This window comes from Oryx dammah, unplaced genomic scaffold (genome assembly GCF_014754425.2).
Source record: "Oryx dammah isolate SB20612 unplaced genomic scaffold, SCBI_Odam_1.1 HiC_scaffold_11232, whole genome shotgun sequence".
Taxonomy (NCBI): domain Eukaryota; kingdom Metazoa; phylum Chordata; class Mammalia; order Artiodactyla; family Bovidae; genus Oryx; species Oryx dammah.
Window position 1 is genome coordinate 3,065,778 of NW_024080625.1, and position 25,729 is coordinate 3,091,506.

Consider the following 25,729-nt stretch of genomic DNA (forward strand, 5'->3'; position numbering starts at 1 on the left):
CTCATTTGCTATAATTACTTAGTTAGCTTGAAGAACATAAGAATTATATGGATGCCAAGACTTAAAATTTGAGAGGTAAAACTGTAGGTATTTATTCATTTATCTCCACCCTATTTTGCATGAAGATATACTATGAAATGAAACTGTATTATTACATGAAATTTTGCTAGAACACAAATATTTCATTTTCTAACAATTAGCTCAGGTTTTTGCTTTCTTAATTTTATACTCATCTGATAACTTTGCAAACAGAAGAAAATCTTAAGTTGGAAAGATAATAGTTAAATGATGGAAATAACTTGAAAAGAAATATTCTTTAAATTTATTTGAAATTTAAATTAGTGTTGTTGTTGTTGGTCAGTTGCTCAGTCATGTCTGACTCTTTGCAACCCCATGGACTGTAGCTCATCAGGCTTCTCCATCCTTCACCATCTCCCGGAGTTTGCTCAAACTCGTGTCCATTGAGTTGGTGATATCATCCAACCATCTCGTCCTCTGTTGTCCCCTTCTCCTTCTGCCTTATATCTTTCCCAGTCTCAGGGTCTTTCCCAATGAGTCAGCTCTTTGTATCAGGTGGCCAAAGTATTGGAGCTTCAGTTGACAACAAATTAGTGTATTTGTTATCATTTTTCCCCTAGGCCATAATAATTTTCATCTGATCAGGGACAAAGTTACAAGGTAACTGAAAAATAAAGAAGCAGAACTAAAAGACAGATGAAAGTAAACATACCATGTTAAAGTTAATAGACCAAATGAGCCTATTTGCAAAGGAAAAGAAAAATGGATAATTGGACAGTTTACTCATTGTTTAATTTCTTGCATCAACACAAGATTTTCTCAAAGAACAATGTTTAGTTGTTGTTTTTTTTTTTTTTTTCCAGAAATAGGAAATTGACACAACTGTTGCAATCTAGCATCTAGCATTTCTTTTGATTGGTTACTGAAGAGCTCATCGATGTTATAAATATTAAAAAGGCAAAGAACTCTTAATTCCGGACTGATTTTTTAATCTGTTTTCTCACTTAACTTTTAGAATGTTGTCTGCTTTATACATTTTTATAACAGAATGAATTATTTGCCAACACATTTTAACTCTTCTTCTGATATATGGAAAATCAAGTAGATTTTTTTGAAAGGGAGAAAATGTCTGTTTAGAAATTATCTAAAAACTCCAAATAATGTTTTACTTACTCAGCACATTACCTTTGAAATGGTAGCAGAATCTTGAAAGGGCTTATGTTTTCCAGCCTCACGTCACCTTGAGTAACTTGGTGCTGTTGTGTCTGTTATTCTAATATAACATTTCCTCTGAATAAAATTGACGATTCCAAAGAAAATAACTCTTCTGCTATTTAATACTTTCTACACTTTCTGATTGTAATAATTCATTAAGTAGTCTGATTCCATTATTATGGTATTACTTTAATTTGACTTCAGTTCATAAACCTCTAGAAAAATTAACATTTCAGATTTATCAGTCAACCAAGCTGTAGAATCTTGATACAGAAAGATACCCGTCAAGGTAAAGCTTTCAGTAAGTGACTACTTTGTTGTATAAAAGCCAAAATTCTAAAAGCAAACAGAAATTGGTGTAACTGGTGTTCAATCTGAGTGTAAAACAGTAAACTGATTTAGCTTCTCTATTTTTTTAAGAGCTGACGCAAGTTGGACAGAGGGAGGTGTTGGGGTGAGGGGTTGGTGGTGATTGGCTTCTCTAGCTCACTCCCACTGGTCTTTAAATCATTGTCTAAGTCCCCAGAATTTCACATAAGTCAACTCTGCAACAGGGGTCTGCTATGCCACACAATTCTGGAAAGACTGCACAGGACTGGATAAATAATTAAGGTAAAGCCGATTTTACATGAAAACTTACAGTGTTGAAATAATGCTTCATTTCTTCTTTTTATGGTATTGATTATTTATTACTTTTCTTATAAAAAATCTATTCAATATAATGTCAAATATTGAAATTATTTACCCAGATCCTGGGAGGAGACTCTGGAATGAAGAGTTGACACAGTTTGTCTTAGGAAAAAGTATAACATTTGAGATGTACACTCTTAGTGTTATTAAAGATTTTCTTTATCTTAAAGACAAAAACACCCACCAAAACTTAGTTTACTCAAAGAAGGAGCATCATACCACTACAGCAGATGTGAAAGGCTAAGTGTTTGGGTGGCGTCATTTTCAAAAGAAAAAAAAAATGTTGTGTCTTAGCTTGTGTTTTTATGTAACCGTTTTAGTGAAGGAGTATTTTTACAGCAAATTTACTGGAAGAAACTGACAGATTAGTAGAATATAAGCAAAGCTTTAGATATAGAAAGGCTGGAATCAGATATCTAAAAATTAGATCTGTACTCCTCAAATGTATTTACCAGACAGTGGGATAATTCTCAATGCATTTTGAGCTTCTTATAGAGCATATGGTGATTATTTTAATTAAATGTCTAGGTGATAACGAAACTTTTATAACTCAGGGAAAAAATATTTTAAATGATGATATACATCATATTCATGGACAATTCATTGACTAAGTTTTATTCTTGACAAACTAAAAAAAATTAGGTATGTTTCTTGGAAAAGATAGCCATTTGTTTTACAAGACAACATCTGCCATTTTTTCAGATTTATATTTAGATAGTGTTTTGGGATTTTCTGGAAAGTCTTTCTACTTCTAAGAATTATATCAGTAACATTTAAATAACATTTAGTTTTGAGAGCTCAACTCTTGACTTTTCTTAAACTATGTTATACAGTGTGCTTTAGGGGTTACTGAAGCTATTATTTTTAATATATGAGTTAATTTTTTAAAAGTTAAACAGTTTATTTCAGAAGGAAAAAAGTACCTCTGCAGGTGGTCCAGTATGTATTATATAGAATATAGACATTTAGAACTTAATATATCCATAATTTATGACAGATTATTAAATATTATGCATTAACATGGATAGCATAAGGAGTTCACTGTGTAGTATTAAATATGCTACATATTGAGGAACACTTCTGGAAACAAACTACTGTTTGGGAAAATAGGAACTAAAATTTATGCAGGAATTTAAGGTATTTCTTAACATTAAGATGACTAGAGAATCTATGTCTTTTTCTAAGAGCAGAGCTAGAAAATTTATAAGTGAAATAATGTATATGGATTTTATGAATAGTCCTTTATACTTCATCAAAAGGCTGCTTTAATTCTTATATTAGCAAGCATGTAATATTCTTAACAAAGGGACAAGACCTCAACATACGGTAAATTCTTTTAACTTTCCAGTTCTCCCTTGATATTATTTCTAAGCTATGTCTAAGTAGAGGAAGGAAATGAAAATGGTAAAATATTAGTACCAGCAATATGAAGTTGTCAAGTGAATGTGTACACGCTTAGTCACTCAGTCATGTCTGACTCTGAGACACCAATGACTATAGCCCAGCAGCTCCTCTGTCCATGGCATTCTCCAAGCAAGCATACTGGAGTGGATAGCCATTATCTTCTCCAGCAGATCTTCCTGACCCAGGGATCAAACCTGGTCTCCTGCCTTGCAGGGAGATTCTTTACCATCTGAGCCACCAGTGAAGCCCAAGTCAAGTGAATACAGTTTTGCTATTATTGGCAGTTTCTTTTGTAAGATGTACTTCAGACTGACAGTGAATGCTTTTATGAAAGCTGATTTCTGTGAGAAATCATGCCATAGACTAATGAGTAATCTGAGTATCAAATGTGATTAGAATGACATTGTTGGGGAAATTGTTTAAGAGAATTTTACATAAAGGTAATATTAGATTCATTTCATTGTCAAATCTATATTCATTTATCCAAGATATATTTTGGATGTGGATTTAAATCAGCTCCTTTGATGCAAGATAATTTGGCTTTTAGAAGTTGTGGTTGGTGGTGGTTTAGTCACTAAGTCGGGTCCAACTCTTGTGACCCCATGAACTGAAACCTGCCAAGCTCCTCTGTCCATGGGATTTCCCAGGCAAGAATACTGGAGTGAGTTGCTGTAGGATCAGCAACTTCCTGCTCATCCAACCGAAGGGTAAAATCTGCTACCTGAACCTAGACTTCAGAGTAGATTCATCAGAACTGGACTGGCATGAAAAACAAATAGCAATGGTGGGAAATTTAGCTCCTTTTGTGCTTTCATTTATCAGGTAAAATAAATGTTTATAAATAATACTACAAAGAAATGTTATATATAATGTTTAATAACTAAAAGTTGAATATAAGGAATCAGCTATTTAGGACATTCAGATAACATAATAAGTATGATGAAACAAAGACTTCTAAATGGTGATAGTGTTCCAAATACTTTTGTTTCAAATTTTGATTTTGTACCTTCATGAATGAATAAAGTAAAATGGCAATGCAGAAGATCACTGGACTCAAATATCCAGTCTGTTTCGGCAAAATTTCTATTGCTGAGAAACCTAACTTCATTAGCGAGAAAGGCTAGACTATAGAAAGTTCTGTCAAATCAAATCTGGTTTTTCTTTTAGAAGAATTTTGAACATTCTTTGTACAGCAAAGCTGTTCTTCTTCTTGGGAACCAGAAGGGAACATGTCTATTTCACTTTGAAATGTTAACCTATAAAGCTATAATAAGAATTGTACTTGCATTTATAAAGGAGGTCATATAAAATTGCCTTGGTCTTCGAAGAATATGTCACCAGGTACTGTGTTAGATAATGGAAAATATGTGTAGTCTACAAACCTGACCTTGTCCCACCTTCATGAAATTTTTTTTTGCCTAGCAGAGGAGACAGTTATTAATATTCATCAAATAGTCATACATCTAAAAATGTAAGTTCAAAGTGTGATGAGTTTGTAAGGAAGAGGAGGCCATGTTCCATGGGGGAATCTAAGTTAGACATGGGGCCTCTCTGACCATGTGGCATTTAAAGATTTTCAGGTTCTTTTAGTTAACGGTGGGAGACACTTTGTTAAGAATGTGGGGAAGGGAATTCCAGGCAGAGGGAACAGCAGGTTAAAAAGGTCTCGAGGTGGCAATGAAGAAATGAAAGAAGTCTAGGGAGTCTAGTGAGTAAGGGGGCATGTGATTCAATGCAGGACTCCAGAGCTCTGTCTGAATTAAACTATATAGAGCCTTATAGCATGTTAGGCAATTTGACTTTATTCTGAAAGGTAATGAGAAAAATAATGTTAGGTCCTTCAACATGTAGTCATTTGGATTAACATAGTGGTCATGGAGAGAAAAGTAAATTAATTTTAAATAAAATTTAAATCTTTCTCTGCCAGAAAGATTGATATGGTGATAGATTGAACATGGGAGAGGGGGCACAGTATAGAGAGGGGGAAGTACCTATAATGATGACCAAATTCCTCTGTTTCTTTTAATATTTATTTTATTTATTTGGCTGCACTGGGTCTTAGTTGCGACACACAGGATTGCAGCATGTGGGATTCAGTTCCCTGACCAGGGATTGAACCCAGGCCCCCCTGCACTGGGAGCACAGAGTCTTAGCCACTGGACCACCCAGGAAGTTCAGCCAGATTCCTCCTGTTGTTACCGAAAGGTGTATGGGGTCTGGCTGCTTGACCCCCAAAAGCCAATGAATAGGCAGGTTGGTGGAAAGGAAAGTTTGCTTTATTTCAGATGCTGGCAACTGGGATGGGGTGGGGGAGGGCAGACATCTGTCCAAAGGCCAAATCTCTGCCCCTGCCCCCACCATCCCTGAAGAGCAGGGGATGAGAGCTTTTATAGACACACAGAGAGAAAGCTATGTACAAAAACAACACAGTCAGCTCTGACAGTCATCTTCAAATTGATCCTTGGTGGTCTGATCAGTCTCATCTTGGTTGTTTTAGGTACAGTTAATCTTCAGTTCTAGGGTCCATTTGTTCCCATTTCTTTGTGGCCAGTTCTCAGAATTGCGGCAGCTCATGTCTTGGGTACAGTCTAGTCATCATTTAGTTAATTCTTCCACCTGATGTTTGAGTATCTGTAAGACAGCTCTCTTGCCTGAAAATCCCATGGATGGAGGACCCTGGTAGGCTGCAGTCCATGGGGTCACAAAGACTCGGACACTTACTGAGTGACTTCACTTTCACTTTTCACTTTCATGCATTGGAGAAGGAAATGGCAGCCCACTCCAGTGTTCTTCCCTGGAGAATCCCAGGGACTGCGGAGCCTGGTGGGTGGCCATCTGTGGGGTCGCACAGAGTCGGACATGACTGAAGCGACTTAGCAGCAGCAGCAGCAGCAAGACAGCTCACAAGATATGGCTCAGAATATTATCTGTAGCCCTTGAGAAAGAACTAAAGGTCCTTGACTATGCTTAATGACTACATTATTATTATTATTATTATTAGGTCTCCTTTGACTGTTTTCCTTAGTTTCTGCATTTCTCACTTCTCTGATTAAACTTATTCTTTAACTAAAGTTTTCCACAGGCAGAAGGCAGGCAGAGGGGAGGAGGGCAAGAACTATCGGGTCCTGCTCTGTTTCACTGTGAGCACTTCTTATGAAGTGCCGGGTACTGAGATAGGGAGCAGCAGAAGAATCTATGGCCATGAAAACTAATATATTATATATTATATTATGAAAAGGGCTCCCCTGGTGGTTCAGACAGTAAAGAAGCTGCCTGCAATGCAGGAGACCCAGGTTTGATCCCTGGGTCAGGAAAATCCCCTGGAGAAGGGAATAGCAACTCACTCCAATATTCTTGCCTGAAGTTTCCCATGGACAGAGGAGCCTGCTGGGCTGCAGTCCGTGAGGTCGTGAAGAGTCAGACACGACTGAGCAACTGAGCACACACACATATTATGTTACTATATTTTTCAGTCACAGCATTGTTCTTTTCTAGTCTCCCCAGGGAATGATTCATTGATTAGTTTATTTTTTTTTGTTGTTTATTTTTTTTTTGTTAGTGTGTTTTCTTTTTTTTTTAATTTATTTAAGCATTTATTCAGAGAAAAAAGTAAAGATTACAATATAAGAGCTTGTTCAAAAATCTGTTTTCTCTACTAAACAAAATTCATCAGGTATAGGGATTCTGTCTTATTCGTGCTTTATCTTTCATAGTTTCCGGCTTATAGGTCATTCTCAGTATTTGTTGAATAAATAAATAAATACCATCTTTATATGCTTTCATGTTGATTAATCATGTGTTAAGGTTTAGCAATTATGCTATAGTCTAAATGCTTCAAAGGGCCTACTTTGTGCATCAGGCAAATGACTCAGTGTATCTAATTTCTCATAATGTCCTAATTCATTTAAAATTGTGCTTTTAGCTGTTGTTCCCTTAAAATAGATCATAACAGAATCTTCAGAGCTAAAGATATGAGCTGTGAAACTGTGTTCCAAATTAGGTGAGAAGATATCCTTTGACCAGGATCAAAATTAGGATTAGGGGCCTTTCTTCATGCAATCTGTCTTATCAGACAAATGGCCTGAGGTGGTAGAGAGCTCAGGGAAACCCAGAAACTGAAAGGAGGCCAGAATACCTAGAACAGTGAAGCGAGAAGAGTGTGGAAGGAGTGAAATCAGGAGTAGAGGGACCATGTGGAACTTGTGGGCATGTGGAGAATTTTATATTTTATCCTAAGAGTAAAGGGGAGACAATAGAGGATTTTATGCAAATAAACGACATGATCTAAGTTTTGTTTTTAAAAGATCAATATGCCTGTTTGTAGAAAATGAATGAGGAGGGGGAGGGTAGGCAAGAAAGGATGAAGGTATCAGTTATGATTGTTGCAATTGACAATGTAAGAGAGTTTGGACAAAGCTGATGGTGGAAGCAATAGAAGGAAGTGGACTAATTTAAGAAATACTTTAATTGTTGTAAAATCAACTAGACTTTAGTTAAAAAATGTTAAGGATAAAAAATTAGAAGACTGATATTTCTGATGTGAAGATCTGGATAAATGGTGACAACATTCTTTGGACTGGAAATATTGGAAGAAGGAGGAACTGTCACAAGTTAGATTTTAGGCACATTGAATTTGAACTGCCTTTGAGATACACAAACGTATATACATCATTGGACACGTGTAACTGGAGGTCAGAATGAAGTCCTTGGCCAGAACTGTGACTTAGAGAGTCCATGGTTTATGAAGCCTTGAGTAGATTGGAACAAGGGGAGTTTAGGACCTATCCTTGAGGAATTCAAGCAAAGAAACTTCAAATGAAATGATCCTTCTTAAAGGAACAAAGTCACAAGAGATCTGTAAAATAATAAAACTCAGCATTTAAAAAACTAAGATCATTGCATCCGGTCCCAACACTTAATGGCAAGTAGATGGGGAATTAATGGAAACAGTGAGAGACATTATTTGGCGGGGGGTGGGGGGGTAGTGGGAGGGGGGGGGGGGCGGCGGCTCCAAAATCACTGCAGATGGTGACTGCAGCCATGAAATTAAAAGAAGTTTGTTCCTTGGAAGAAAAGCTACGACCAACTTAGACAGCATATTAAAAAGCAGAGATGTTACTTTGCCAACAAAGGTTTTTCTAGTCAAAGCTATGGTTTTTCCAGTAGTCATGTATGGATGTGAGAGTTGGACTATAAAGACAGCTGAGTGCCAAATAATTGATGTTTTTGAACTGTGGTGTTGGAGAAGACTCTTGAGAGTCTCTTGGACTGCAAGGAGATCAAGCCAGTTAATCCTGAAGGGAATCAGTCCTGAATATTCATTGGAAGGACTGATGCTGAAACTGAAACTCCAACACTTTGGCCACCTGATGCAAAGAACTGACTCATTTGAAAAGACCCTGATGCTGGGAAAGATTGAAGGCAGGAGGAGAAGGGGACAACAGAGGATGAGATGGTTGGATGGCATCACCAACTCGATGGACATGAGTTTGAGCAAGCCCCGGGAGCTGGTGATGGACAGGGAAGCCTGGCGTGATGCAGTCCATGGGGTTGCAAAGAGTTGGATATGACTGAGTGACTGAACTGAACTATACTGATCAGCAACAAATGGAATTTTAAGAATTCCTACAAGCCAGGAAGCAGATAGGGGTGGAAAACCTGTGAAAGAGAAAAGGAACCAGGGTAAACCAGGTAATTGGGCTTTTTCCAGAGGCAGTCCAGTAGGAGTCCCAAGTTAAGTCAGTATACACAAAGAGGAGGCATGATTCAAGAGCAACCAATGACCACATGTTCACCAAGGAACTTTGGTTTGGACTCTTCATCTGTTTGGGCTGCCTCTTTTGGTCAAAAAATAAGGCTGCAATCTAGTCTGTAAAGAGAGCCTAAGAATGAACTCTATAATAGATATTAAGACCCCCACAGCAGGCAAAGAGAGATAACAAGCAAAAATGGAAGCTCCACCAAGAGGAAAATACATCATTGCGTTTTACTCCCTGAGGAGCCTTCTCTACAGTGCCAGCTATGTCTGGGAGTGGAGTCCTGCAGTTGCTCTGCACACAGACTGATTGCATAGATGCCACTTACCCCAGACCTGTTGTTTGCTGTTTAGTCACTAAGTTGTGTCCAACTCTTGCAACCCTGTGGACTGCCTCTTGCCAGGCTCTTCTTTCCATGAGATTTCCCAGGCATTCCCTTCTCAAGGGGATCTTCTCCACATCAAACCTGCAACTCCTGCATTTGCAGGCAGACTCTTACAGGGGACCTACAAGGGAGCAATCTATCAGTGGAATGAGCCTGTAAGATTTCAGAGAAACCCCAAATACTAGTTTTCTAAGTTAACCAATATACTCTTCATTCATAAATATGAACAGACAACCTAGGATCATTAAGAATTTCAGGAAAGCCGGCAAATGGAAGAGAAGAGCCAAGATGAACAACTCCAGGAAAAAATACATAATTTAGGGAACAACAAGAGCTTTTGGAAACTTGAAATCAATAGCCTTAGAAAGATTTGTGTAAATACTGCATCTTTAAAATGAACAAAAGAGATGGTATGAAAAAAGAAGAGAATAAACAAATGATCAGAAATTAAAAACATGATTGTGAAAAATAATTAGCTGGCAGGTTGAAAAAGAAAATGGGTACAGCTTAAAAGTAAACAATGGTTTTCTTACTCTACCCCCAATACTTTCTTCTGGTACCAAAAGTGTGAGTTTTTCCCATACCAGCCAATTCTCCCACACCAGCAGGGAGTCCTACAATGTAGTCAATTCTGGCTCTGTTTCCTGGAGTTAGCATCAGATCCCACATATTACGGGCTCCGTCCCACAGACTGCCTCCACTTCAGATGCAATGGCAAGTTCAGACCTCCTGTACTTCTGACCAGTCAGCTGTAAGTCAGATTAAATCGTGTTCTAGAATCACTCACAGAACTCAGGAAGACAGTTTGCTTACTAGATTACTGGTTTGTTATAAAAGGATATAATTCAGGGACTGCCAGATGGCAGAGATGCACAGGATAAAGCATGAGGAAAGGGACTCGGAACTCTCATGCCCCCTCTTTGTGGACCGCTCTCCCAGCACCTCGGTATGATAACCGCTCCAGAAGCTCTTCAAACCCCTTCCGTGATGGTGTTTAATATCTAGACAGGACTAAATAATTGGCCATGTGTGATTGACTCAGCCCACAGCCTCTCTCCTCTCTCAGTTGACTGGAAGTAGGGTTGGAAGTTCTAGCTCTCTAATCAATTGGTTGGTTTCCCTAGCAAGCAGCCTCCATCCCAAGGGCTTTACAAAAGCCACTTCATTATCATAAACTCAGGTGTGGTTAAAAGGATCTTGCTATGAATAACAACAACAGCAATAACAACAAAAACATCTTTATCATTCCAGAACTATTTCAGGAACCGGGTACAAAACCCAAATATTAGTTATGTAATTGCATTTGGAGCTTTGTGCCAGAAATGGGAATGAAGACCAAATGTATATGTATTATATCACAGTGTTATATAGCTGAAAATCAAATCTGCTATTCTGGAAACTGAGGAACTATTTCTGAACACTGAGTAACAAAATGGGAAATAAAGAGAAAATCTTGGCAATAGAGATAAAGAGGGCCAGTACATGACTAATACAAGTTTCAAAGGAAGGGAAACATTTTTAAAATGGTAGAACATTTTTATCAGAAGAAAGATACAAGTCTCTTAAATGAATGGGCTCTCCATGTGTGGATTAAGATGAATTTTTAAAACTACTCATATCTAGTTACATCCTGGAGAAATTTCAAATTGTATTAAAGAGGAAAATTCTAAAACCTTTCAGAAGAAAAAAAAATAAAACAAAGATGAAAATCTGATTTATCAGAGGAAGCTGAAAGTCAAGAGACAAAGATTTTCAACCTTGTAAAGGAAAATGATTTTGAATCTAGAATTCAAACAATCAAAAAAGTTTGAGAATAAAGTAAAGACATTTTCCAACATGAAACAACTCAGGAATTCTATTTCTGGACTTACTGTGTGAAAAAGTTATACAAGGGAGTATTTCAGCACAATGCAAAATGAATTGAAGAAAAGAGATAGCTTGGCATTCAAGAAACATGGGCAGCTGAATAAGACCCAGAAGAGGGAGGAGGAAGCCCTTCAGAAAGTAAAAGAGTGTGGATAATTTGCTTCCAAAATTCTAGTGCATGCCTGCTGAGTCGTTTTAGTCATGTCTGACTCTTTTGCGAGCCACCAGGCTCCTCTGTCCATGGGATTCTCCAGGCAAGAATACTAGAGTGGGTTGCCACACTCTTCTCCAGGGGGTCTTCCCAATCCAGGGATTGAACCTAAATCTCTCATGTCCCCTGCACTGGCAGGCAAGTTCTTCACCACTAGCGCCACCTGGGAAGCGAAAGTTTTAGTAGTATAGGATTATATTGCCTTTATTATGTAGTCAAATATACCACTTGGTTCTTTGGGCATACTATTTACACAATTGTAATGTTGTAAATTCTTTGGCATTGCCTTTCTTTGGGATTGGAATGAAAACTGACCTTTTCCAGTCCTGTGGCCACTGTTGAGTGTTGCCAACAAAGGTCCATCTAGTCAAGGCTATGGTTTTGCCAGTGGTCATGTATCGATGCAAGAGTTGGACTGTGAAGAAAGCTGAGCGCCGAAGAATTGTTTGAACTGTGGTGTTGGAGAAGACTCTTGAGAGTCCCTTGGACTGCAAGGAGATCCAACCAGTCCATTCTAAAGGAGATCAGCCCTGGGTATTCTTTGGAAGGAATGATGCTGAAGCTGAAACTCCAGTACTTTGGCCACCTCATGCGAAGAGTTGACTCATTGGAAAAGACTCTGATGCTGGGAGGGATTTGGGGCAGGAGGAAAAGGGGACGACAGAGGATGAGATGGCTGGATGGCATCGCCGACTGGATGGGCGTGAGTCTGAGTGAACTCTGGGAGTTGGTGATGGACAGGGAGGCCTGGCGTGCTATGATTCACGGGGTTGCAAAGAGTTGGAGACCACTGAGCGACTGAACTGAACTGAACTGAATGTTGTAAATTACAGCACAGCAATGTTGTAAATGCTGATTTTTTTAGGTAAATTATGAGAGATTTGTTTTACAGAATAGATGACATTATCATGAATCTTAACATTGTAGAAGTATTTCATGAGCTGAAACAATTAAGAGTGTGGAGGAAACAATTAGGAGTATAGAAAGAAGTATGTTAATTTCCTTATATTTCCTAAGTGTCAGTTTAGAGTTGATAAACCAAGTCAGAGAGGTCTTAGTGAATAGTTTAAATTTAGAATGACTTACTTTATTTTATTTATTTATTTATTTTTTATTTCTTAGATGCAAATACTTTTCTTTTTTTTTTAAATTTATTTATTTTTTATTTTACTTTACAATTCTGTATTGGTTTTGCCATACATTGACATGAATTCACCACGGGTGTACATGCATTCCCAAACCTGAACCCCCCTACCGCTCCCCCCACAACATCTCTCTGGGTCATCCCCGCGTACCAGCCCCAAGCGTGCCATATCCTGCATGGGACATAGACTGGCAATTCGATTCTTACATGATATTATACATGTTTCAATACCATTCTCCCAAGTCATCTCACCCTCTCCCTCTCCCACTGAGTCCAAAAGTCCGTTATACACATCTGTGTCTTTTTTGCTGTCCTGCATACAGGGTCATCATTGCCATCTTTCTAAATTCCATATATATGTGTTAGTATACTGTATTGGTGTTTTTCTTTCTGGCTTACTTCACTCTGTATAATTGGCTCCAATTTCATCCATCTCATCAGAACTGATTCAAATGTATTCTTTTTAACAGCTGAGTAATACTCCATTGTGTATATGTACCACAGCTTTCTTATCCATTCATCTGCTGATGGACATCTAGGTTGTTTCCATGTCCTGGCTATTATAAACAATGCTGTGATGAACATTGGGGTACATGTGTCTCTTTCAATTCTGGTTTCCTCAGTGTGTGTGCCCAGTAGTGGGATTGCTGGGTCATAAGGTAGTTCTATTTGCAATTTTTTAAGGAATCTCCACACTGTTCTCCATAGTGGCTGTACTAGTCTGCATTCCCACCAACAGTGTAGGAGGGTTCCCTTCTCTCCACACCCTCTCCAGCATTTATTGCTTGCAGATTTTTGGATCACAGACATTCTGACTGGTGTGAAGTGGTACCTCATTGTGGTTTTGATTTGCATTTCTCTAATAATGAGTGATGTTGAGCATCTTTTCATGTGTTTGTTAGCCATCCGTATGTCTTCTTTGGAGAAATGTCTATTTAGTTCTTTGGCCCATTTTTTGATTGGGTCGTTTATTTTTCTGGAATTGAGCTGCAGGAGTTGCTTGTATATTTTTGAGATTAGTTGTTTGTCAGTTGCTTCATTTGCTATTATTTTCTCCCATTCGGAAGGCTGTCTTTTCACTTTGCTTCTATTTTCCTTTGTTGTGCAGAAGCTTTTCATTTTAATTAGGTCCCATTGGTTTATTTTTGCTTTTATTTCCAGAATTCTGGGAGGTGGATCATAGAGGATCCTGCTGTGGTTTATGTCGGAGAGTGTTTTGCCTATGTTCTCCTCTAGGAGTTTTATAGTTTCTGGTCTTACATTTAGATCTTTAATCCATTTTGAGTTTATCTTTGTGTGCGGTGTTAGAAAGTGGTCTAGTTTCATTCTTTTACAAGTGGTTGACCAGTTTTCCCAGCACCACTTGTTAAAGAGATTGTCTTTACTCCATTGTATATTCTTGCCTCCTTTGTCAAAGATAAGGTGTCCATATGTGTGTGGATTTATCTCTGGGCTTTCTATTTTGTTCCATTGATCTATATTTCTGTCTTTGTGCCAATACCATACTGTCTTGATGACTGTGGCTTTGTAGTAGATGACTTACTTTAAATGAACAAGTAAAAACAGTAACTGTCATTAGTGATTGCTATTGGGAAGTGAAACTGATACTGCGTGATACTGTGGGATGTTGAGACAAGTTTGTACTCAGTTAATAGAAGTTTCTACTTTTTCTTTTAATTGTATGCTTCTCTCTGGTGCTTCAGAGATTTCTCTCTTTGTCTTTGATGTTATATACTTACACTACTTTTTATTAGTGAAAATATTCATTTTTCTTCCTCCTGCTGGAAGTACTGTGTGGTTTTTTTGAATCTTGAGAACTACTCTCTTTCTTTAGTTCTCAACAATTCTTTGTACTTTTTGTCTCTCATCTCACGATTCTTTCATATTAGAATAACTATTCAGACATGTTTAACTTTTTACTTCTGTTTTTCTTCCCCATATCTCTTAACTTCATAATTTCCTTTCTTTGTGATATAATTTGAGTGATTTCCACCAATCTATCTTCCAGTTTCATTACTCTCCCTCCAGCTGAGTTTTTTTTTAATATGATTATATATTTTATTTTTAGAATTCTTTTTGTCTTTTTCTCAAACCAGTCTGATCTTCTATTGTGTTCATAATCTGTCGATGTTATTTCTTATTTCAAATCTTTTATTACTTTTTATTATATTAATGTTATAGTCCATTTTATTTTTTCTTTTATCATAAAGTCCATTTTCAATTACTTTGCAGTTTGTAGTCACTCAGGTGTGAATTATTACTTCTTGTGCCTACTGACTCTCCTAGTGAGTTTCAGTTTCCATACGTGATTTGCAGCTTTTGTGATTTGGAGTATGAAATCATCTTAATCAAGGGTTGTCCTCCACAGATGGGCTGCTGCAGCACTGGATTTATGGAGTCATTCTAATGTGCCTGTTTCTTATTTGCCAGGGAATTTATGGATTCCATGTGTACTGGAGCAATTTTTAGGTTAGTTTTTCTGCTCAGGATTTCCTTACGAAATGGTAGTGTATGTTTCAGAACCACACCTTCCAAGAGTGATAGTATTTTTCCCAATATATTGATTCAATAAGAATTGAATGAAACTAATGGTAAAAATTTCAGAATATTAACATTAATGGATTCATAGCAATTTTTTTTGCACAGTAGTAGTCCACCCCTTTTCACTTAATTGAGGAAAATGAGGTTAAAAAAAGTTAAATATGCTGAGATCCAGTGAATTAAAGGCAGAGCAAAGTCTAAAAGCTCCATCCCTTTCTTGTTAAAATGCATTTCAACTTTGCATAGATGGTGACTGAGACTGATTCAAAGATAAACTTGTACTTACTTTTATTACTGTTCTTAACTTTGGTTTCATGATCCAAGTGCCTGAAAAGTGGCTTCCTGAGCCTGACGCTACCTTGTATTGTATGTTATTAAGTATTTTGATGGTGTTAATTCTTTCATGCCCGATTAACAGATTAAAGCAAAATTAACACAGTCATTTTCTGTGTTACTGTTGGTGGAGACACTGTCAGATGCCACCTTGGCAGATCTTTCTTTTTCAGCAGTTTACCATTGTCACCCATTTAAATAATACAATTTGCTAACAAATACTTAAAGTTTCTTGAAGACTGCTACCATGTCTTAAGATTTATTTTTTTCTTCCTACAGTGACTATTAAAGCCCCTACCATTGAAAAACATTCTATAAATACCAGCTAATGTGGCAATTTATTAAGAATTTTCCTTTTTCTCTTTCATTTTCTTTCTTTCTTTTTTTTTTTTTTTGTATTGGGTAATGGAAACTTTGGAGACATACTTTGTGAATTTTTCAGGAATTTATTTACTTTTCATGTTTTTACAGATAACATACACAAGTAAGTGGTTTGGATTTATTTAATTAATTTAAAGAAATTTATAATGATTTATTTTGTGTTCTGTTTGCAGAACAGACTGTTCTGAACATAACACCAAGTAGGAGAGCCTCAAGCTGAAGGTACAGTATCTTGTTTACACTGAAGGAGCTTGTGTGTGGACAAGGAAGCGCTGACAGCTCAAATGGACCCCATGGAACTGAGCAATGTCAACATCGAGCCTGATGATGAGAGCATCAGTGGAGAGAGTATTCAAGACAGCTACACCGGGATGGGGAATTTAGAAAAGGCAGCAATGAGCAGGTATGGGGTTAAAATGATGAGGCCCCATGGAAAAATGAGAGGCTTATGGACATGGAAAACAAAACTTTTGTTGGGAAGAACTGAATTTATTACCTATTTGAGAGATAACAATGATGTTGATATTAACACGTCAACTCTCTGATCCTGAAGTACACATTGTTATATCATTATTGTATGTCAGTCCTTTGTATAATCGCTTCTCCGCCTTTTGGCTAAGATCTAGCGTAGTCCTTTGTATGATTATTTTAAAACTGCAGTTACAGTGTTCTTGTTCCTATTAATAATATATAATAATTTAAATTACAATTAACATACCACTTCTCTTACCTTTTGGGTTATTCTCTCAGGTTCCTCCTCTGTTAAGTGTTTCTACATCTCCAGAGTTCTGCTGAGATTCTTCTCTGGCTAAAAGTGTCCTTTGAGCAAACTTACTCACCACCATCATGGCTTCACCCACTGAATATATGCCATATTTCAGCCTGTTAAACTTCTCAACTGAATTTCAGATCATCATATCCAACTGTTTACTATACATCTCTACTGGATGACTCATGTGTCTGACTTGCCTCCTTGATTAAGTTACACTTGTGATGTCTAATATTGAACTCTTGTCATCCTCTTCAAAATTTTCCCTTCTTCTAGCAGTTTCATCTTGGTGAAAGTCATCAGCATCATTCAGCAACTCAATCAAAGGGCCTTTGGTATCAACTTTGACTCATCCCTTCTGCCAAACTGCATGTACAGTGTTTGACTATATCCAGTTGCTTCCACCTCATTAATGTTTCATATCCACCCACTTGTCTATATCCATTCTATTGCCATCTTGCTTTTGTCCCTCATCATCTGTCACTCATCCACTAGAACAGCCCTGATTAGTCCCCATCTTACTATTTACTCACTTCCATCTAGCCCTCCATATTCCTTGCAAAAGTAATCTTTTACAATTTCAAATTGACTCATGTCCTATCCTAAGGTAAACCCTTTGAGTGCTTTCTCAGTAGCTATGAGAGAAAGATTATACTACACATTGCTTGGCATATGAAGCCTTTCATGATCTAGCCCTCACCTAACTCTCCTCTTCATCCCTTGCCCTGTTTATGTGCTGTTTTCTAGCCTTGTCGAGCCACTCAAAACTCGTGTTCCTGCAGTCACTCTGCTCTGTCTGCCTGGAATGCCCTGATTTAAGTATTACCCACTCACCTTCCCCCTTTTTCTCTACTGGCTACACTCTGTCTTCAAGACTCAGCTCAATATCAGGTCTCCTATGAAGCCATCCCCCACTTAGAAGTGATCACCTACTTTGTGCACCTTCTCCCTACCCAGATGTTTGTGATGCCACTACACCAGGTTAATGGCACTGCCTGGAACAGAGTAGCTGCACAACTGTTACTTGATAAGTTTAGTAACTTCTTACAAAATACTATATAACACAAATTATTCATGATTTAAGATATTCAGAAGTGAATTTTTTTAATTAAATCTAGGTCTGGAGTAGAGAATATTATCTTCAAATCAGGACGTCTTATTGCATTCACAACACCCAGGAAGGGTGTCAGGAGGAAGTACTCTTCCTCCAGGAAGCCAGCCCAGTAAACATTAGTGTTGTTGGATAAGAGAGGCCATGGAGATGTCAACATGACTCTTCGTGGGTTGGGTGACTCTTTTTTTTTTTTTTCCCAGCATAATATATTTTAAAATTTTTAATTAGAAAGTATTTTACAATATCATGGTTGTTTCTGCCATACATCAATATGAATCAGCCCTGGGTATACATATGTCCCCTCCCTCTTGAAACCCTTCCCACCTCCCTCCCCGTCCCATCCCTCTGGGTTGTCACAGAACACCCGCTTGGGTTCCCTGTGTCACAAAGCAAATCCCCACTGGCCATCTATTTTATATGTGGTAACATATAGGTTTCAGTGATACTCTCTCCATTCATCTCACACTCTCCTTCCCACACTGTGTCCAAAACTCTGCTCTTTATGTCCGTGACTCCTTTGCTGTCTAACAAGTAGGCTCATCAGTATTATCTTTCTAAATTCCATATGTGCCTGCATACTAAGTCACTTCAGTTATGTCTGACTCTTTGTGACCCTATGGAATATAGCCCACCAGGCTCCTCTGTTCGTGGGATTCTCCAGGCAGGAATACTGGAGTGGATTGCTGTGCCCTCCTCCAGGGGATCCTCATGACCCAGGGATCAAACTCAGGTCTCCTGTGTCTCCTGCATTGGGAGGCGGGTTTTTTACCACTAGTACCACATGGGAAGCCCAGATTCCATATATCTGTATGTTCATATACAATATTTGTCTTTCTCTTTCTGACTTACTCTTGAGGAGGCACAACATGGTAGAACCAGGGCTTTGGAATCAGCAGAGGAGTTATCTGACTTTGAAGAAGATATTTATTTTCTTTGAGTTTCAGTGGAAAATGCAAAATGGCAAACCAACACCTACTTTGCTGAGGATTAAATGAGTGCCTTTGAGACAGATGATACTCAGTGAACTCTTGTTTTTTCCACTCCACTTCATTACTCGGGAAATTGATCAAATCCAAGGGCTCTTTTGTTTCTGAGAAACGTGCATACAGATATGAGCTCTGTGGAAGTGGCAGAGCTGAAGGGGACAGGGTCCTAAGAAGAGTCCTACAGAGTCATTAGATTTGGTCCTCTGAAAGCCGACACGAAAAGAGCAAGAATGCTTTTGTCAGCTTCAGGCAGTGTGTTCTGGAACACTTACAAGGACTTAGCTTGTAAGTCCTGACTCTAGTGGGTCATTATTTTGCAATTTTATGATCATTTTTAACAGATGGGTTTGTTTATATTTGGTTTGATCTCTTAAATATAAATTTTGGGGAAATTCAACATAATATATTTATTTGGAATCATTATACTTATGTTTTCAATATATGCTGGGCTTGATATTAAATCACTGAAGATGCTGGGGACATTTCTCATATATTTTACAATCTTGACATGTTTTATGATTACAATTCATCTCATGCCAAAATAAGAACATGCAAATGCCTCAAAAGAGAAAGTCTATTTACTTTTACATTTAAAACTTTAAAACCACTCATAGGCTAAAGGATTCTAGCTTATTGATTAAGGTTAAAAAGAGAATGTTGTATATTCCAGAGTTTAAATCTAGATGACACCTTTATTTTTATTATCATTAGGCCCATTTGGGGCTCTGTTTCATCTTATCTTTTCTGTTTTCAGCTATGAACATTACGTACCAGTCTCCACATAGCAAGTATATTAACTACAGACTATTAAAGCACAAAAGGGAGGAAGGAGTGCAGAGATGGAGGAAGATAGCCTCTGAGGGCATTATTCTTCCTTCAAGAGATAGGAGAAAAATGACAGGAAATATTCCTAACTTGTAAGCCACATGGTTCAAGAAAAGCCACTTCCTGGGTTTTAGAAAAGCACATGAAACTTTGTGATTTTGTCTTCGTGATCTGTCTAGTTCTATCTGCACTTTATATTGTTCTCTGTTCTCAAAAAGTAGCCTTTTTGTCCCTCTTTCTCATAAGATATTTTCAGGCTTAACTTCTAAGAGATAATTTGCACAGATCTATAATAATTATTTTACCTTTTTTATTTCTAAGGATTACTTAAAAAAAAACTCCAATCATTTTATCTTACTCTCTCATGCAAGAAATGCCTTAAATTTGCAATTTATCTAATAATGAAGCACTTTTTAAAAAGCATGCTTATTTGAGTATTTCCTATAATCGAAGGTCTATGTGACATTTTCCAGTATCAAAATGCAGCGGTGACAGCTGAGCTCATTAGTCAAATGTTCAGAAACGTGACTGGTATTAGCTTCGTATCCTCAAATCTTCATATCCTCACATCCTTCATATCTCTGGCATATAGCTTCAGCTGCCAACCAGTGCTGCCATGGGATGTGCAGCTTCCAGCCTGTACCAAGTAGACCACTACCCCAGTGCTTAGTGGATTTGTGCTGCTTGGTCTCTTCAGTCGTGTCTGACGCTTTGCAGCCCTATGGACTATAGCCCGCCAGGCTCCTCAGTCCTTGGGATTCTCCCGACAAGGATACTGAAGTTGCCATGCCCTTTTCCAGGGGATCTTCCCGACCCAGGGGTTGAACCCACACGTCCTGCGTTGCAGGCAGATTCTTTACTGATGGAGCCGCCAGGAAAGCCCTGCTCTGTGTGGATAGCAATGTCTCAAAGTCCTGCTCTTTAATCCTGCATCTTACAGCCCTCTCAACTCTTCTGCTAATTTATTGGGTTTCTTTAAAAGGTTCTCTTAGTTTCATTCATTAATTATCTAACACAACCAAGTACACTTTCAGAGTAATTAAAATACACATTCTTGCACACAACCAAACATAGCACAGAGCTACCATTGAACTCCTTTCCAGCAAGAGATATGCATATTAAATGTGAAATCAAAAAAGAGGAAAATGCCAGCTAAGGGCTCTGTCTAGGGTTGCATGGTGCTGTAGGAGACCCTAGACTTGGGGTTTGGTGGGGCTGGACATGCTGTCTTACTCTTCTGAGCCATAGTTGCTTCATATCAGACATGGAAGTTTCCCTTATGAGGACATTTGAGCACCAAGAGAGATGAGATCACAGTGCCAAAGCACTTAATAAATACTCATTGAATTAATAAGATCCTGTGGTCGTGGTGTATTAACAGTTGAGAAAACACAGTCACTGCTCTGTTCCCTTTCTTTGGGAGAGCTTGAAATGGCAAAAATTAGCTCTAATTATTCCATTTTTTGCATAGTCAATGTGGGAGAAAAAATGTGGCTTTAAAAAGATTTCAACCAAAAAATATTTTCTTCCTTCAGAGCTTTCTCCCTCCCTCCCAAAGTATACTCATAAATAGGGCTCAGTCCTTTTGTCTGGAAGGAACACTAGTATGAAGAGGAGAAGAGGAAAATAAAAGCTTTAACTGTCTTGTTTTTCCTCCCCTGATTCAGTGACTTAGATCACCTGAAACATAAATATAAATCAGAGCATTTACTAGCTGTTTTTACTGTCTTCTTTTCCTTTGTGTGTATGTTCAGTCAATTTACTAATGAAGATGCTGAAAGTCAGAAATTCCTGACAAATGGATTTTTGGGGAAAAAGAAGTTGGCAGATTATGACGATGAACATGTAAGTGATTCTCTGCTTTCCGGCAGTAAACAGGACTTGAGGATGTCTGATCTACCTGGGTCTCTGCAGGAAAGCAATGTGACTGAAATTTTCCAAGCCTTGATCAGCACATTCTCTGTTTATTCAGGCCCTTACTGGAATAAGGGCTTGTTTTTCCTGTTCGCCATATGGCTGCATAAATCATTTATGAAATTTATTTGTTTTTTGGAGAAATCATTCTAACTCAAACGTGATCTGCAGTCGTACATGCTTTCCCTTCTTTCTATTACTCAACCTGCACTTTTTATTTTTACTGAGACCTCTGCTGAAATCAAGTACCACATTCCACTGAAAATTACATGCTTTTACTGAAGTTGAGTCACGGTTTTATTTGCTGTGATTTTACTTTAATCTTCAATTTTTGGTGGTAGGCTCTTCCAAAAAAAGATGATATAGGATAAGAATAATCCAAAAAAGGTTCATCCTTTGGTGGGTGTTTGCTTATCATGCATCCCTTTTTCTTCAAGCATCCTGGGACCACCTCCTTTGGAATGTCTTCATTCAACCTGAGTAATGCCATCATGGGGAGTGGAATCCTGGGCCTGTCCTACGCCATGGCCAACACAGGGATCGTACTTTTCATGTAAGTGCCTGGACGTATCTACACTCAGTTTAAAGCCTGTGCATACGTTGTGCTCTTTCAATTAACAAAATTTGATCTTTGTGAATAGGAATCATCTGAGAAAGTATTAGCATATTCTCTTTCTTTTTGAAACAAAACAGCAATGAGAAATAATCAGAGCAGTCTAATCCTGGTACTTGTTCAACCAGCCATCTCTATTCAAATGGCAGAAAGTTTATGTGTTTGAGCCCCCTTCCCCCAAAGTGCTAGAACAGCCCTACCAGTCCAAAGTTATTCATCGTAAAGTAATTTGGTGTTTAATAGTTTAAAAGATCTTTCCTAGCAGCAAATCTGACTTTATCACACTCAGGAAAAACATCCCTTCCCAAACCGGACCTGCAGGGTCCTGTGTGCCCCATCTCAAGTCCCATCATCTGTTGCTCTATATGCCAGATACAATGGGCACAGTGTCTGCTCTCCATCCCTTGAAGGTGCCATTCCCTCTTACCACAGGGCCTTTGCACATGATCTTGGAACCTTCTTCCCTTTCCTCCACATCTAGTTAACTCCCCATAACTCAGCTCAGCCACACTTCAGTTATTCCTTCCACAGTGTTAGTATTTTAGTGCAGTTGTCTGATTCATTTGTTTGATGGCTCTCTCCCTGGCCAGACTATCATCTCCAAAGTGTTAAGCCTTTGGAGATGGCTCAATCCTGTTTTTTTCATCTCATGTCTATATCCCCAAGACCTAGTAACAATGCTTGGCTTGGGGAATTTTTGCAGAGTGGCCAAACTTTCTTCTTAAACCAATGCGCTTTATCCAAACTTGGTCAAATGCTGCCTGGTGGCAGCAGCATCACAGAGCCGACCTGGAAGGTGGAGAACACTTTGTGACAGACAGCCACAGACATTTGTACATTACGTGCAGCCTGATATTTTCAAAGACACAGTTGGCAGCAGTGAAATACTTCACAAGAGTAAAGTTAGTCAAGCATCAGTGTGAATGTAGATCACAATCCCTAATGCAATGCTGGAGTCTTAAATAACTGTCTAAGAATGTAACATTTATATTATAAATATATGCTATTTATGTTCCAAACATCACGTATGATTAGGTAACCACATAGCTATTTGAGGGCTAAGGATCAGGCTGGACTATAAATACTGATATTGTGTCAGTGCTTTGATTGAACTGTTAGATTATAGTTTTTAGCTGAATGGGTTTTTATGTCAACTTTACCTTTCTAAGCCATGGTTGAAATAAAGTAGTTTTAAAAAATTCTCAGATTCTTAATGGCTAGAGGTTTAGTCATATATGTAGTTGTATACTTTTGTAATATACTCTGTCTTTGAAACAAACAGCCTGCCTTCTCTGTACTAATTACACATACCATTAAAATTAATAAGGAAATTTTCATAGATCACTGATGAATAGAAGTAAGAGATACTTTCTTCAATTCTAGAGCCACAGATCATCTTCATGAGAGGAGAATATTCCACTTTTAAAACTGAAAGCCTCATTTTAGGCCTGTAAACATTTAGCAAATTAATTTGGCCAAAGCAATTAAATCGTTAGAGATCATGAGATGTGTTTTGTGTATCCAAGTAGCCCAAAATGGGTTCAGCAATCTCCCTTAATTCCCAACAAGTGACACAGGATTTCATTGCTCTTTACTTTTAGTATTTTCTGCCAAAGCAAGTATGTGTTTAGAATATAGAGTATTATCATTATTTTTCCAGGGAATAAAATTATATAATCTGAATTGCATAATTCTTAAAAACAGGTCAATTCATAAGCTGTATGGAACAACAGATGAATAAGACATTGATTAGACAGTTCTGGTGAACATATTTTGTGATAAATAAGAGCACAATAGAGCTAGAATTGTTAGGACATTTGTACCTCATTGTCTAAATCTAAGTTTGCAAACTTAACTTCCCCAGGAATTACCAAAGAATTAGATCAGTTGTGGGGAGAATGTTTAGCGTGCTCTCATCATAGGAAACAGACAAAGAATAAGAATTTTTTTCAGTTTCAGGTAAAGATTACTATTATGCCTTAATTTATTATATAATTGCTTCTATCTACACTCTATTTTTGCTGTTCAGTTCTTGTTTTTGGAAAGCACTGATCACTGAATACATAAAGAAACCATATATGCCTGTGGACATGTGGAGGGCCCTGAACCAGAAACGATTCTTTTCTGAATACAACAAAGGTTTCCCTGTAGCCTAGACTTACCTTTTTCTGTTCTTCTATTATACCGGCATTTGCCAGACCTCTGGTTCACACCTCTGATCACTCTCGTATAATGCACAGACAGTAGTAATGGAACTCAGAGTTTGCTTTGGCTTCTGTTTCTAGATTTTAGATGGATGTTTAGTCAGGTCATTGAATAGCCCTTCAATTATAAATATTCATGAGAATATCATGCAAATATGATATACATATACATATGCCCCTTATACTGAGTAAGTAGATATAGTATTTGCTAATTTTGCTGTACCTTTAGCATCTAAATTTTAAACTAGATTCTACGACTGGTAGTAGTAACATACTAAAAAAGGTATGTTAGGGACTTCCAGTAGTACGTTTTGGCCCATAAAATAAAGCCAATCTAGTTCTGAAGCATTGAAGAGTATTTGTGACATTCTGTAAAAGAATTTTTCAGCTTCCCCAAATCCACATACTCTTGGAAAGTTAATGATTGGAAAGACCAGTGTAATAATGTATTGTAACATCATGTATTATTACGTCTTATTTTTTACAGAAATCTTATTGTCTCCTTTCTATTCCCTTCACAGAATCATGCTGCTTGCCGTGGCAGTCCTATCTCTTTATTCAGTTCATCTTTTATTAAAGACTGCCAAAGAAGGAGGTATGCTACACCTTAGACACCAGACATGTCATTTTGATTCTGGTTAAAGGCATTTCAGTCTCTAGTTCCACACCTATAAGATGGTGTTAGTCAATTTTACATTTAATTTTCTTCTAATCCCAATCACATGGCCTCTCCATGTTTTTAGTTATCTAGGCAAGTGAAAAATCAAGTGAAAGTGAAAGTCAGCCTGCTCAGGTTCAAGCCAAATAGAGAAAAAGACTTTTGATGGATGATGGAAATAACAGTTCTGACTTGCTGCGTGGGGCCAAGATGAATGAAGCCATCACTCCTTGTTTGGAGAACATTCACCATATTTTGTAAAGGCTTTTGAGATTGCGTATTTGGGGTTTATGGTTTCTATAGGTGGTCACTTAGGTCATTTAGGGGCTCACGCTCAGTCGTGTCTGACTCTTTGTGACCCCAGGAACTATAGCCCCCTAGGCTTCTCTGTCCATGGAATTTTCCAGGCAAAAATACTGGAGCAGTTTACTATTTCCTTCTCCAGGGGATCTTCCTAACCCAGGGACTGAACCTGAGATCTGTGATTTCTATATGCTGTTTATTTACATGTTTGAGGCTCCAGTGCAGAATTATATTATAGAAATATCCTCATCACTAAAGCAGTGTCTTAACAAGGTTCTTTTCATTTCTGATTATAGGGTCTTTAATTTATGAAAAACTAGGTGAAAAGGCATTTGGATGGCCTGGGAAAATCGGAGCTTTCATTTCCATTACAATGCAGAACATTGGAGGTAAGAGGTT

General features: G+C 37.9%; 1 protein-coding gene across 3 annotated transcripts in view; it reads left to right on the forward strand.

The window, feature by feature from the left end:
* The first annotated feature begins 1,775 nt into the window (after nucleotides 1-1,775).
* Nucleotides 1,776-25,729, forward strand: part of LOC120861335 (sodium-coupled neutral amino acid transporter 4) — a 49,074-nt gene continuing 25,120 nt past the window's right edge. For 2 of the 3 annotated variants that reach the window (XM_040236983.1, XM_040236982.1), the window contains exons 1-6: nucleotides 1,776-1,845; nucleotides 16,118-16,347; nucleotides 21,393-21,483; nucleotides 21,990-22,105; nucleotides 24,891-24,964; nucleotides 25,627-25,719. In XM_040236983.1, the coding sequence (XP_040092917.1) occupies nucleotides 16,229-16,347; nucleotides 21,393-21,483; nucleotides 21,990-22,105; nucleotides 24,891-24,964; nucleotides 25,627-25,719 (493 nt within the window). In that variant the 5' untranslated portion in view covers nucleotides 1,776-1,845; nucleotides 16,118-16,228. The remainder of the gene's footprint in view (nucleotides 1,846-16,117; nucleotides 16,348-21,392; nucleotides 21,484-21,989; nucleotides 22,106-24,890; nucleotides 24,965-25,626; nucleotides 25,720-25,729) is intronic. The other variant, XM_040236984.1, reaches the window with a different exon arrangement.